The sequence below is a fragment of the Atheta coriaria genome, unplaced genomic scaffold (genome assembly GCF_025399875.1).
Source record: "Atheta coriaria isolate IRGN ID8LTWV9N9 unplaced genomic scaffold, Caltech_Dcor_3.1 hic_scaffold_4_pilon, whole genome shotgun sequence".
In the NCBI taxonomy this organism is placed as follows: domain Eukaryota; kingdom Metazoa; phylum Arthropoda; class Insecta; order Coleoptera; family Staphylinidae; genus Dalotia; species Dalotia coriaria.
Genome location: NW_027045446.1, coordinates 6,286,917 through 6,301,305, shown reverse-complemented (window position 1 = coordinate 6,301,305; position 14,389 = coordinate 6,286,917). Strand labels below are relative to the sequence as shown.

The 14,389-nt window shown below is 34.3% G+C and overlaps 1 protein-coding gene across 5 annotated transcripts in view; it reads left to right on the top strand.

Annotated features, from left to right (window-relative positions):
- Positions 1 to 208: 208 nt before the first annotated feature.
- The window catches only part of LOC135791002 (glutamate-gated chloride channel-like), a 35,242-nt gene continuing 21,061 nt past the window's right edge, over positions 209 to 14,389 (top strand). For 4 of the 5 annotated variants that reach the window (XM_065301315.1, XM_065301316.1, XM_065301317.1 and 1 more), the window contains exons 1-3: positions 209 to 297; positions 402 to 816; positions 1,235 to 1,378. In XM_065301315.1, coding sequence (XP_065157387.1) covers positions 688 to 816; positions 1,235 to 1,378 — 273 coding nt within the window. In that variant the 5' untranslated portion in view covers positions 209 to 297; positions 402 to 687. Of the gene's footprint in view, positions 817 to 1,234; positions 1,379 to 14,389 lie in introns of all 5 variants that reach the window. The other variant, XM_065301314.1, reaches the window with a different exon arrangement.

Genomic DNA, 14,389 nt, shown 5'->3' with positions numbered 1-14,389 from the left:
ATGATTTCAAGAATTCCTGCAACGCTTTTGATTTGAATTAGGGCGTCTGCTTTACTTCCGGTCGACTTATTCCGAGACGTTGTATTGTTGAATAAAGCATATACAGTGGAATCCCGGTATTTCGTCAAAGACTTGGCAGGGCATTCTCGGATTATAGAGTGTTGCCTAGGAGACTCGGTTGCCAACACATTTTGCGATTCATTTTTATCTTATAGATAATAAATTTATTAATTTTAAGTGTATTTGGCATGATTAGTTCAGTTAATCAAGTTTTTCATACTTACACACTTATAATAAGTAAGTTACTTTTTATCTACACTAAAATTTATCTAGAAACTAGAAATAATTTATATGGCAAAACAACGTTTGCCCGGTTAACTAGTGTATGTATAATATTATAGGTTAATTTTTGCAATCAAAAATTCAATAGTACATCATAATAATGAAAGTAATAGGAATGAAGGGTGATGAAAATCCGGCGGCAATTTCTGGGTGGTAACCTTGGCGGCGGCATAGTTGTGGGGAGTGGTGCGTACCGAAAATAGGGAAGTGGAACAATACACACGCGCTTATATGGACTAAGTCGTGACTCGGCCCACAAACTGTTAGAGTCCGATCGAAACTGGTATTTCAGCCGAAACCGAAACTGGGATTTACATCAACATACCTATTTAAACATGTGTCCAAATGTATACGCTAAGTTGGTGGGGACACATGAACAGAATGAATGATCAAGCACAAGCAAAAAGAGTGTGGATGGCAAGACCGAACAGAAGTAGAAAGTTAGGAAGACCAAGGAAAGAATGGGATAGTCTCGTAAGGGAAATTCTGAATAACAGAAAATTAAGTATAATTGAGGCAAAAAGGCCATGCCTAAATAGAAGAGAGTGGAAAGGATTTGTAAATACGAAAATTAAATTAATGCGCCAATGAAATGAAATAATTGGTATTCTGTCAAATTAGCTGGCTATAGCTCCATGCCAAATTTTATCCTTTTTTATACTAATTTCAATTTTGGTACTACGAACAGTTTTACAAGTTTTGGCAAAGGAGAATTTGCAAAACATGCAAACGATCAATTGCAACATATGAAATTGCATGCTTATTCGGAAGAAGTGGTAATAAAACTTCCGTCCAATCACCAATAGTTTATGCATTACCTGTTGCATTGGGATTGGCAGTTGCAGTGATAGGAGTGGGGTAATTTAGTCCATATATGCGTTCGTTCCTCTAGCGGGCACTTCTTCTTCCGACCTGGTACTCTTCGGACCTCCATACTGCGAGTACTATCGACACTCCTGAAGTATCCCGAGTAAAGTGTAACATAAACAACAAAAATATTGGCAGCACGTATTCAAAGAGGCAAGCAAACGGAACGGTAAGTACTATCTTTACTATTTTTTTTATAAACATGCGGACAGTACTTATATCCAAAATTCGTTTGTAACATCAGAAATCACATTGCTTTTTTTACGCGATTTATATTAGCTTCACATGTATGTTTGCTTGCTTGCTTGTTTGTAACCGACTTCTTTCTACGCAATATTGAGCCACTTTACGGCGACAAATTTTATTCAATTTCAGCAGATTTTTCTGGAGCCGATGACATTACAATAATTTGATAAGCATATACCAATATCCTGATTAGGATCGTCAGAATAAATAAATTTCTTTATGAATCCTTAGCATGAGAGTAAGAGAGTAAGAGCTAGTTTGCTATTTGTGCATGCGTGTTCTTTCGGATTTGGTTCAGCTAAACGAAGTGAGAAATCAAATTTATCAATTGGTGATAAATCGAACTAAAATATAGAAAACAAAACACAGTTAAAAAAAACTAGAAAACACGCTTTTGTGAGAAATTGAATTCAAAAGTAAAAAATAATTTTAGAGTATAGAAACAAAATGAACCATGGAAAATATAAGTACTAGGGGAAGGTAGCCTAAGTTGGACCACCACGATATCCGCGGAAGTTTGTGCAAAAATAAACAGGCCCCTCGTTTTACTCGTATTTATTAACAGTAGATGCAACCACTTGAGTTAAAACTTGCGTTGTGTTTGCATCGTGACAACAATTTTGTGTATCATTAAAGCTATTAAGCCGTCTAAACGTAAGCTTTAACGAGTATTATTATATCATCTGAAAGCTTATTAAGATTATCGTTGATCATTAAATATAAATTCTTTAAGTAGCGCAAGTTGGACCGAAAACAAACATCTAAATTGGACCGGGGTTTTAACAGGGAGAACGTTTATCATTTCTTCGACCTCTTAGAAAAGCTTGTAGACGAGCACAACTTTTCGAAATGATCTAGTGTATAAAATCCGCACTTGGGTTCATACAAAATGTGCTTGTATATAAATGTGATTGCCGCTAAAAAAGAGCGGTTCAATATTAGGAAACCGGTTTCTAAATGTGGACCAGTAACATAATTTTTTTAAATTAAAATTTGAAGAATATAAATATAATGTTTACTTAAATAAAAATTCTTATTTTGTTGGTACGCCTTGTGAGTTGCATTTCCGTAACTTATTTTTGATAAATGCTCAAAATTGGGCGACTTTCTCCTAGTACCTACTTATATTTTGCGTGTATCATTTTGTTTCTATGTTTAAAAATTATTTTTTACGTTTTAGTTTAATTTCTCATATCTACGCAGTTGTAGCAATAGTAATTAAACTTATAGTTGGATAGATAATTGATATCAAATTGAATTTTGTAAAAAAAATACACTCCAGATCTAACTTCAAGAGTGCCATCGGAAATGAAAACTTAAGTATTCATATTGTGTATATTTATATATTTTGGAATTATTAGGGCATAATTACGTCAGATTTGTTTTATTGATCAGTATAATAATAAGTACTATTATATATGTAATAAAAGAAACTTTACAATTTATATTACATTACTAAGTTTGTCTTTCGGAAAAGTCAATTTTTACCATCACCATTAGCAACTTCATCATCGCTAATATCTAAAACTGATACAATAGTTTTAAAAGGTGGTTGAAGTAAAAAAAAAACATAAAGTATAAACATTTTACAAATATTATATCAATTATTAGTAGGCACATATGTGTAATTTTATAAAGTTCTCATATACATATATTCCGTTTCGTCACTTGATACACATACTTTTATGAGATGTTTTTATATATTTAGCCTTCAAAACCCAAAAATGCATTTTTAATGCATTACTTTGTGTTATAGACTAAGAGCCCGTGACGGCCAGACATTCGTCATTTTAGGAAAGATGAAATTTTGTCCATGTGTTTCTCCAACACAGGTAAGAACGATCCCCAATTGTGAAACCTGGATCGTGGTCAAACAGAATCGAATTCTCTCAATTCTATGTGGTTTTGTTTCTTTTTATCTACTAAAACCATCATCTTTTGATATTGCACTACATTCGTGGCACACTAGTTTATGAAGACTTAAGCAACCGAGAGCCGAATATTGGGTGTTAATAATCGGTATATGATAGTGTTTTGAGGCTCAAAGTTGGAAATTAATTTGGTTTGAGTGCACTTGGAGCGGCGGGCAAGGTTAGCTATGCGGTAGTTAGCACCAGTTAGCACAAAGCTAAACTGATGACTTTGGTCCAATAAATACGAGAGTGATGTAGTTCGGAGTTATCACCTGTCAACTATGTGCTTTAATACATTGTAAAGCTGGTAAACGCTTAACTTCAAACACTGTACATATAATTATATTATGCGCATCTCGCCTAATCTTCTAAGTTGAGAAGCAGCGTCACTTATTATTAGCAACTCGACTAGATAAGTCAAATAGTATAAGACATTTGTTCAAATTATAATTAAAAACACAAGTAATAATAAACGTACTATTTTAAACTCATCCGAATCCGAGTGTTCAATATAATTGGCGCAGCCGGTAGGATAATCGGAACGGTAGTGTTAATTAAACCAAAAAAACCGGTGATTATCAAATCTTCGACCGATTCCACCTGAACCAGAGTGTCTCAACTTCGAAAACATAAACTTTGCAAAAACGAGGGCATCTACCCCTGCGAGGAAGGACCGTTGGCCACATCGCACCTTCGAGAAGCGACTTATCCAAATCGTCCAGACATCGTCATCGTCATCGTCTCCGACATGTTAATGGCGCAGATCTTGCTGTAAGTCCACGTTTCCTTTTTATTCCTTTTATATAACGCATAAAGCATACAATTGTTAAAATTTATAAAAAGACAAGAACCTACATTGGTTAATGTCCGTGAATAGAATGGCACAACCGGTTAATATCGAAATTCAACTTGCAAAGGACATGGTTCCTGAATTTCTAGGCGGCTCGAAAGACTTGCCTTATTTTTTAAAACAAGCGGAAGCTTTCCTAAATTTACTAAGGAGGGATCCTTCAGAGTGCTTATTCAATAGAATTTTATTCGAGAGTATTAAATCAAAAATCAAATGTGAAGCGAGAGAAGTATTAATAAGTGCTAATTGCGATACGTGGGCAAATCGTAAAAACGCGTTAGTTGCCAAGTACGGCGATCCGCGTTCGGAAGAGCTTCTTGTCCACGATCTCACGACGTGCTATCAAAAGCAAGATGAAACCTACGAGTTATTTTACGAAGATGTAAAACGCAAGCTCCGCGTTCTCACCGAGCACGTATCCTTAAGGACAGCGAACGTTGATATAAGACAGCATAAAATTACCATGTATGAAGGCCAAGCTTTAGCCACATTGTAACGGAGCCGTATTCTGCTCATTTGCTAAACGTAGCTTGTCACACCTTAGAAGCGTGCATCTATGAATGCCGACGCTTCGATAATCATATGACACAAACATCTTTTATGAAATTCTTACGAGGAAAAGATAAGACTCAAACTGCGCAGCAACCGGCAAGAAAAAATACTCAACTAACTTGCCACCTCAACAAAATACAATAAAATGCAAATAAAATATCACATCAACAAAATTACGTCGGATATCAGAAATTTCCACGCGGACCAATTAACATGCCAAAACCAATTGCAAATAAACAAAACTATCCAACAAACTCTCAAGTTTTTGGACACAATAAAAATAATGCTCCTACGCCGATGTCTGTTTCTACAGCTAGAACAAATTGGGTACCGAGTCGAGTGAATAGTAATAACTATTTTAAACAAACTGGACCTCCTAACTTTATACCTGAGGAGCTCTATAATGTACAAACAAATGAAACAGAATACGACGAACAATACTACGAGATGAATAATGAACACGAATATGAGGAAACAGACGGTATGTTTTCGGATACAAATCAAAACACGGATTTTTGCATAGAAGCCTCGGACAACCAACGTTAGACTTGAACACTATTCAGTCAAAACCGCGACTACCTTTCATAATTATTCCAAAATTTAATTTAAAAATTTTTATTGGTTCTGGAGCAAGTAATTCGATTATTATTAATCCAGGACAACTCTTATTTTTCAAATTTTCAATTCAAAAAGTAATTCGAAGTTACTAGCTTAAAGCAAAAAGTAACAAATGATACTTGCATAAAATATCCTACTTTAGAAGATTTTAATATTAATTATTCATTTGAATTCCTAGTCATGGAATGGCAGGATCATTTTGACGTATTAATTGGCAATAATGATTTCGAAAAATTAAAAGTATTAATCGAATACAGAAATTCATTTCTTTGCATAGAAAATAAATGAATTCCATTCTATTTAGAATTAAATTCACACAAATTTGAACCATTCACTCAAAATATTACTGAAACAATTTCAATACCAGTTAACATACTTAGGCCAAATATGGTTTCCAAATATTAATATTAATGATATAATAATTCCGGAATGCATAGCAACAGCTAAAAACGGAATAGTTACCTTACCATTAGAATTACAAACAAAAACGGCTTCAATTAGATTTAACCGCAGAGTTGAAGTACAACCGTTTTATAATTTCAAGATAAAGGACAAAATGATACGTACAATAAAAAGTCAGAATCAACGACACGTCTTGATCTAAATTTACTCTGAGTTGATCATTTGAACGATGAAGGAAGAGCAAAATTAAACGACTTATGCAAAAAATATAAAGACATTTGCAATGATGAAAATTCTGAATTGACATTCCCAAACGCAGTTAAACACAAAATTCGTGTCACAGATGAAGCACCAGTTTATTCAAAGTCATATCGATATCCCGATTCATTACGACAGCAAATTCAAAGTCAAATTAAAAAATTAATTAGTAACAAAATTATCATGTAATCTATGTCACCATACAGTTTACCTGTTTGGATTATACCAAACAAACAAGATGCATCGGGAAAAAATGGCGTCTTGTCATTGATTACCAAAACTTAAATAAGAAAACCATTGAAGATAAATACCCACTTCCAAGAATAGAGGAAATTTTAGACAATCTTGGAAAATGTTCTTATTTCTCAACTTTAGATCTAGCACAAGGTTTTCACCAAATACAAATGGACCCAGAGTCTATAGAAAAAACTGCATTTTCCGTAAACAACGGTCATTTTGAATTTTTACGCATGCCGTTCGGGTTAAAAAACGCACCAAGTACATTTCAAAGAGCTATGGAAAACATTTTTAGAGCATTACTTATATAAATCCTGTTTTATTTACATGGACGACATCGTCGTCTTCTCAAAATCCTTGCATGAACAGTTTTAGTTCACGTACGCCTTATTTTTGAAAAATTACGTGAATTCAATTTAAAACTACAAATGGACAAATGCGAATTTTTAAGATAAGTTCAATTTTTAGGTCATATCCAAATATGCAACAAATATGTGTTAATACTTATTATTTCTATTCCGGTTCTATACTGACGTTTGAAAAGTCGTAATCAAAAGTTGTTATTGCTCATTGCTTTGATTTTTAAATTACCTTTGAAGAAACACAATCAAAAAATATAAATAATCTTTTATATGCTACGTATTTGGCTCATTATCAGCAAATACTTGTGAAAAATTGACAAAATATTTATCTCAAATTTATTGTTTTTAGGAGTTTTTTTTTTAATTTGAAATTTTTGCTTGAAAACGTGGAATTTTGCATTTGAAAAATACAGATACACTCGATGCGTGCGAATTCTTTTGTCATCTTCATCTTTTTTCATCTGCTGAGCGGCTCGGCAAAATATTCCACTTACCAATTTCGATGAATAGGCAGACTGAAACAGCAGACGACCGAGTGCGGTTGTGAGTGAGAACGAAGGAAGAGCTGCGGTAAGGCAGTTCACCCGCGCCAAGAGAGCAGCGCATGCGTACAACATGTTACAGAAAGGCAATCGGCACCCCTCAAGCTGCTCGAAAAATTGAGGCGACCCAGGCCACTCCAAAGACCTCCGTTGGGCACTCCAAATTGCAATCTGCGTTCGTTCGACAGTACGGCACTTCGGGTGCTGCTCAGAACTCAACACCATAAGATTGGCTCTGTAGTTGTGCCTGTTTAATTCGTTAAATCTATTTCACATTCAGGGGTCCAAACAAATTTGACATTCTTTTTAACAGTGAGTTCAAGGGATACGCTATATTTGAAAATTGTTAATAAACTTCCTATATCCTACAAGACCAAGGAATGATTTTACGTCTTTAAGGCGTTTGTGGTGTTTAAATTTATCACCGCTTTTTATTTTATTTGGATCCGGCTTATGCCATTTTCCGTAATAAGCATGACTAAAACTGCATTTCCTTTTTGCAGAATTTACATTTTCTATGTTAATCTTTAATTTACTTTCTCTAAATCTTTTGTAGCACATCTATAATTTTCTTTTCGCAGTCTACCGGTGTATTATACACATACACAACAATATCATCTACATAAACGAAACACTTTGTTTAGTTAAACCTGATAAGTATTCATCTTTGAAATGTTGCATAGAGTTCTTAAGTCCTTGTGGCATTCTTTTGTACTGAAAATGTCCTGAGTCGGTACTGAACGCTGTCTTTTCTCTATCATCTACGTGCAAAGGTACTTGATGATATCCGCTTGGCAAATCTAGAGGTCGTAAAGTATTTTGAACGTCCCAATTGATCCAAAATGTCTGTAATATTCGGTAATGGATAAACATCTGACATTTGTTTTTATCGTTGAAACTCCTAAAGTCTATACTTCTCTGTATTGAATTTCTCCTGTTTTGTGGACTTCTTTGGTATTAGTAGTAGTGGCGCATTATATGGCGATTGACTGTGTTCTATAAATATACGTCATTACAGGCATTTCGGCCAATTTTGTTGTTACTGTTTGCTTTGGCGTGTGTGGCAGTCTGTAGGGTTTCACAAATATTGGTGCGTTATCACTTGTTGTTATTCTGTGATTCGTTGCGTCCGTGTGACTGAGCTTGTCACCTCATTGTTTTTTATATTTGTCAAACATTCATTGGTTATTACCTGCTTCCTCATTAAATCTGAATTTGGGGCAATAAATTGTTTGATCTTGAGAAATACATAATTTTAGTTATTATTTCACATCTAGGTGCGCCGTCAATTAGAAGCATCGACTGTATGTAATTTAAATATGTAATCATTTAATTTAAATGTTTGGTGCTTGGTATGATATTTACCATTGTATTGTGAGATAAATATCCCTTCCAATAATTCCATCAAGGGAATATTAATTTCGTCTGGAACAACTTGGAACTTAAATAAGAAAAATTCTGGTGGAATCTATATCTTTGTGAAGGTGTTAAACGGCTACGAACGGATGTTCTTATTTGAACATTTACTACTCCTACAATATTAGTTTGCTCTTCTTGCGTTATATTTTGTTTGTCAACTATTTGATTGTTTAATATTATCATTTAAAAATACTATCACCACTCAATCTGTGTACTGCCTTTAATACCACAGGGTTTATTGGTTGTTCTCCGAACTGACCTGCACAGTTGGAAATTACTCGTTTCCCGGATTTGTCAAGCGATTTATTCTGTTGTTTGATGTATTTTTGGAGATTCCTTTGTTACTTCCTGATTATTGTTTTTGTCCGACGGTTTGATGGTTTCTCGATAATTGGTATTTGTTACTTTGACTGGGGGTTGTTTGGTGTCTGAAAGCGTATTTTTGTCTATTTCCATAATTGTTTGGTTACAATTGAAGAGACTTCGTTTCCTCGCTTCAGCTGTTCTTCTTGATTTCTTCTTATGATGATGATACCCTCCGTCAAATGGCTGTTGAATTCGCATGCGTTGTTGTATGCACACGAGATCCCACACCGCTGTCACCAAAATGTTAGGGATGATGTTGTGAGCCTTTGCTCTTCAGACAACCCGATTCTTCTAACCTATTATTTCTTTCGGAAAGAAGAACTGAGCCAAAGATTCTACTAAGTCTTTATTTACAAAATATTGACCAAGAGGCGAATTACAAACTCTACTTCTGGCTCATAAGGCTGACCGAACTCCACCGAGGTTGAGCTAAGACTAAATAATTTCAGAACTAGTAATCTTAAACTAAACTAATCGTAAATATACATTAGAAAGGAGGACCAAGGGTAGCCGCTCGGGTCATTGACCCTTATAATGTTTATGCTAATGGTAAGTTTATGTTAATATGCGGTAGGTCTGTGCAAGCCGTACCCTTCGGCCGGGAAATGTCAATAAAATAACAAATGGTAATAGTATATAAAACTAAAACTAAATACACAATATTTCTAGTAATGTGCATACTCAATAAACACAAATAAACCATAAATGGTACGCTCATAACATCACGTACACTCATAACATCAGAAACTGAAAGTTTTACGTATAATTTTTTAATAAATAAACATATTATTAATATTAAATAATTATAGTATATTAAGTAGCAAGTGGCTAATCGAGGGTATTACAAAAGTGAATTGATTGGGAGCGAGGGTAGCGAGCGGTATAAATTCAGCTGTCCTAATATGACGTAAGTAGAATTAGTGTCTGGCTGGGATTGGAACCATACCAAGTGTCTAGCAAAGCGCAGGGCATGTTATAATAATTTTACTAATAAAAAATGCCAAAATGCATTGCTAAAATAACAAATTGACATCATAATTGGTATATTTTTATTGGCTGTTAACAGCGAAAGGAACCGCGATCCAGGTTTCATAATTGGGAATCGTTCTTTCCTGTGTTGGGTACACACATAGAAACATTTTCATCTTTCCAAAAATGACGAAAGTCTGGCCGTCACGGGCTCTTAGACTATGTTTGGTTTATGTATTTTTGGTAGTGCGTTTAGTTATGGTGGTTGTGGATTTTGTATATTGTATATATGTTTGTTGTTTTTGTTGATTTCTGGGTTGTCTTTCTTCATTTTCTGCTATATAAAAATAAGTCGGGTTTTCCTTCCTGACGCTATAACTCCAGAACGCACGAACCGATTTCTACGGTTTTGCATTCGTTGGAAACGTCTCGGGCTCAAAGAATAGCAGAGAAAATTGAGGAAAAATTTCAACAGAAAAGCGGGAAAACCTCTTTTAAAATAAAGAGCTATATCTGGTAAATAGCATGTAGCATGTACTATTTAAACAATTCCACCTGCTCTACAAAAAAAGGCAGAGCGCTCACGATCAGCACAAGGCAAAATAATGTTATCATAACATACTGAAAACAATTGCCTATGAATTAGTCGAATACAGAGCAGGAAGAAGTGTAGCTCAAAGAATTCGCACAGCTGAAATTCGTGCACGACAATAAAGAGAACAGCGTGATATTCGCCGACAAGAAAATGCATTGAGAACTTAGGTGGCACGTCAAGAACACATTCATTTTGACTTCGAAAACAAGAAAATCAGCAGGCCTGCCGCGCAGGAACACGTGGATCATTTGTTCGTCTTGCATTTAATTATGAACCAGACGTCAATGTTATGAAAATTTGTGTTAATTTTTTTTCTTTCAATTCCTTTTCAGATCAATAAGCAACGCGTGGCCCGGTCTGTTAGTTCAATTATATTAAGCGCACTCTGTTTTTCATTTATATTAAGTTTCTGCATTGTAAGCAGTTTTTATACTATGTATAAGTAGATTTGATGCTGCATGTAACGGGAAGTTCATAATTTAGCCTCAGAGCAATCACTACTTGTTATACTTGCACTATTGCCGTCGGTGTAGTTCAAGTCATCATATTAAACGTAAATAAATAAGTTTATGTTTTACTTGGGCTTTTACCATCATTTACCACTCGAACCAAAAAGCATTACTATATATAAATATATTTATTGATTAAATTAACGTGATTTTTAGATTACAATTTTGTGTGAGTTAAACATGTTTCTCGTTAATTTAATCAATAAATATATTTATATATACATATAAACAATAAATTAATGACAGAGACTATACTTAGTCTGTTATGAAAGAGGAATGTTGTTAGATCTGTGTTTATTTAAATTAAATGAACTAATTTATTTATTTACAAAAAAGTCATTTTTTCTGTTTCATGATTTTTCATTTTCGGCATCAATTATTCTTTCTGTATTATGTATAAAAGAGAAAATCTCGTCATAATGTCTTCACAACACTTAATTTGCTTTAAGTTGCGCTTCATTCTTTGCGAAATGTTGCGAAATATTAAAGTGAAAATGAATCAAGTTTTTCCAAAATCAAATGTATTTCAAAACTCCGTATGAGTTATGAAAACTAGCCTGTTCATTATGTTTTTTATACGCAATGATAGATTTTTCAGTACTTACGGCTTTTCATCTTGAACGAGTTGATCGGATCGCCCATTGGAAATGTATTAATGATGTTTAAGCAAGATAAGTTGAGATGTTGCCTGAAACATAAATATGAATATTACGGTGATAGCAATTTAACGTTAAAAGTAATTTAAACGATAAACTTAAACTTTATTACCCCATGAGAAAATTGACAGTTCCATTCGGAGAAATGGTCAATTCCAAGTTACCATGAGGAGATGACTCTGCATAATCATCACTAACGAAATTCGTGTCGGGCAACCACCCGGAGTAGAATTTTAGTTTTCCATCTATTAATATAATTCACCTACCATTGACGGGTGGAGGTACTCGCTTGTCATATCGACCAAGTCGTAACAAGTCGGCCAATGGGTCGCACTTTTCTTTCAAGCTGAAATAACACGTATGGAATATAAAATTCATTCTTAAATTAGATTGCAATTTGATTATAGAATCCTACTATTGTTCCATAGTAGGTATATTGTTGTTTCGTAATTTGCTTTGTTTAAAGATATTTTCATCATCATGTCGTCAAAACAGGAAACCTTATCTTAATATATAAAAACACATTTTCTTGCAGTTCCTTGATTTATAGATTGTAGTCATTTCACTGAAATTTCAAAAATAAATTCAAGAAAAACCAACCTCTGAGGCTAAAACGATTATAAAGATGCATTTGTTTTAGTACGAGACTAATATTTCGCGTAATTAGTTAAATAAAATTGAATAATCCTAACCGTTTGAAAAATCGCCTGTAAATGGAAATGCATTACCTATACTCGTATATGGTAATATCATTCAGATGCTGTAAGTGCATCAAAGCTGCGTTCCGTAACACGATCGACATATCGTACATACTCGTAGTTACATTTTTTCGTTGCACTGCTTTGAATACAATTAGTCCAGTCTAATGGTGGCTGGTAATTGGCTTATTATTCAGCCGCGTAACTTTAATTGCTTGTTAATTACTTGACAGCTATTAGGATGAAATTACATTTGATTTTGCTTCTATCAAGAGAAGAGTTTTTAGCACTACATTATGATATTACGCACACATAATTGAACTTGCGAAGCGAGGTGATACAATAATTCCCCCAGTCGGTCACCGGACGCAACGCATTTAGGGATAGCACCGGTCCTTGACAATATATTAGCTGGCTAGCATGGGAGTGAAATATCGGTATCAATATTAGTATTCAAATTTTTGAATGAATCAATATTTATCAATGTTATATTTCTTGCAATATGTCTCGATTGCATTATCGAAAAGCAATAATCAAAGAAAACAAATTGATTGCTATTTCCGCACAATTTATCATAGTTAAACGATATTTTGTTAGAACAAAGCCAATTGCAAGCCAATGCAAGTGTTTGTCAAAACCTGATGTGAATAGCTATTTCGATTCATTAAAAGCCTTGTCAGCACACCTACTGGTTTGACAAACACTGCACTGACTTGCTATGCCTTTATCCCCAACCGTTTTCACTGTGACTCAAGAGCAAGATAAATTCAATTTCTGCTGTGGCAGATTGGAAAAATGTTATCTCCGAAGCTATGATAAACTCAATTTAAAAGTCTGGAGCATCGTTGCATCAGTAATAATTGTATACTACATAGGTACTATACATTTATTACAAAATGAAACGTGATTAAATTACAAAGATTTGGTTGGAGTTATACATGTTTCGCTTCGAGGGCATCTCGAATTTTATCTGAAACGCCTGAAACGCGCCACTAACGCGTGAATAAAATAAATGATTGTCCATTTCAATCGTTTATACCGTTAGCAGATACAAGTTCAGTGAATTTTTTCTTTACGAGTAGTGTTTAGGATAGAAACATGAAAATAGTTCTTCACAAGTTTTGTCCATGGTGCAATGATTTCAAGAATTCCTGCAACGCTTTTGATTTGAATTAGGGCGTCTGCTTTACTTCCTACAGTTCATCCAAAAGATACAAAATAATCACCTCCGTTCGCCATCTTGCATAAATGGTTACAATATGTGTGTATTAATTTCCGATATTTCCACAAAGAAAAACGACAGCAACATTTCGTATTTTGGCAGAAGCATAAATGCAAGTCTCATAGCATTTCATTACAGAATTTATTGTGTCAATTATTTCTCGGAACGAAAATATTTGCTGAAAGTTTGTAAATTCGTCAACTGTACCGCTCAATGTGAGGGAGTCTATGTTGTCTGATGTTGTATTTCTTTAGTTACATGGAACAACCAATCAAAACAAGAAAACCCAGAGAAGCAAAACAATAGTTACAATTCGGGAAAAAGTTAAACACAACTTAAATATACATTTTAATCTCCTGCTTCTTATACATCCGTGTTCGAGATAACAAATCAAAGCAAATATTTGTTGTCAGTTGTTCCAAAAGTTGAGGAAGATCATGTGTTTGTATTTGCAGATGCATTTGTTAAAAGACTTCGACTTCACAATCTCGCTTCGAGTTTTATAAATACATTGTAACTCTAACTTTTACTTAGTAATGGGCACAGTGTAGTTCGATTAAAGATATAAAGCTTGCTGCAATAAAAACGGGGGATAAAGATAGATTCTATTCGTACGTGTTTTTGTTTAGTTTTTTTCGTGTTTTTTTTTTTCGTAATAAAAAATAGACTAAATAACAACTCTGAACGAAACGCAGTTCGATGTCGCGCCTGGCCTCTTTGTGTTGCATCGTCGCAAAGTGTTAATGCCTCGCATTTGCTCCGTCTG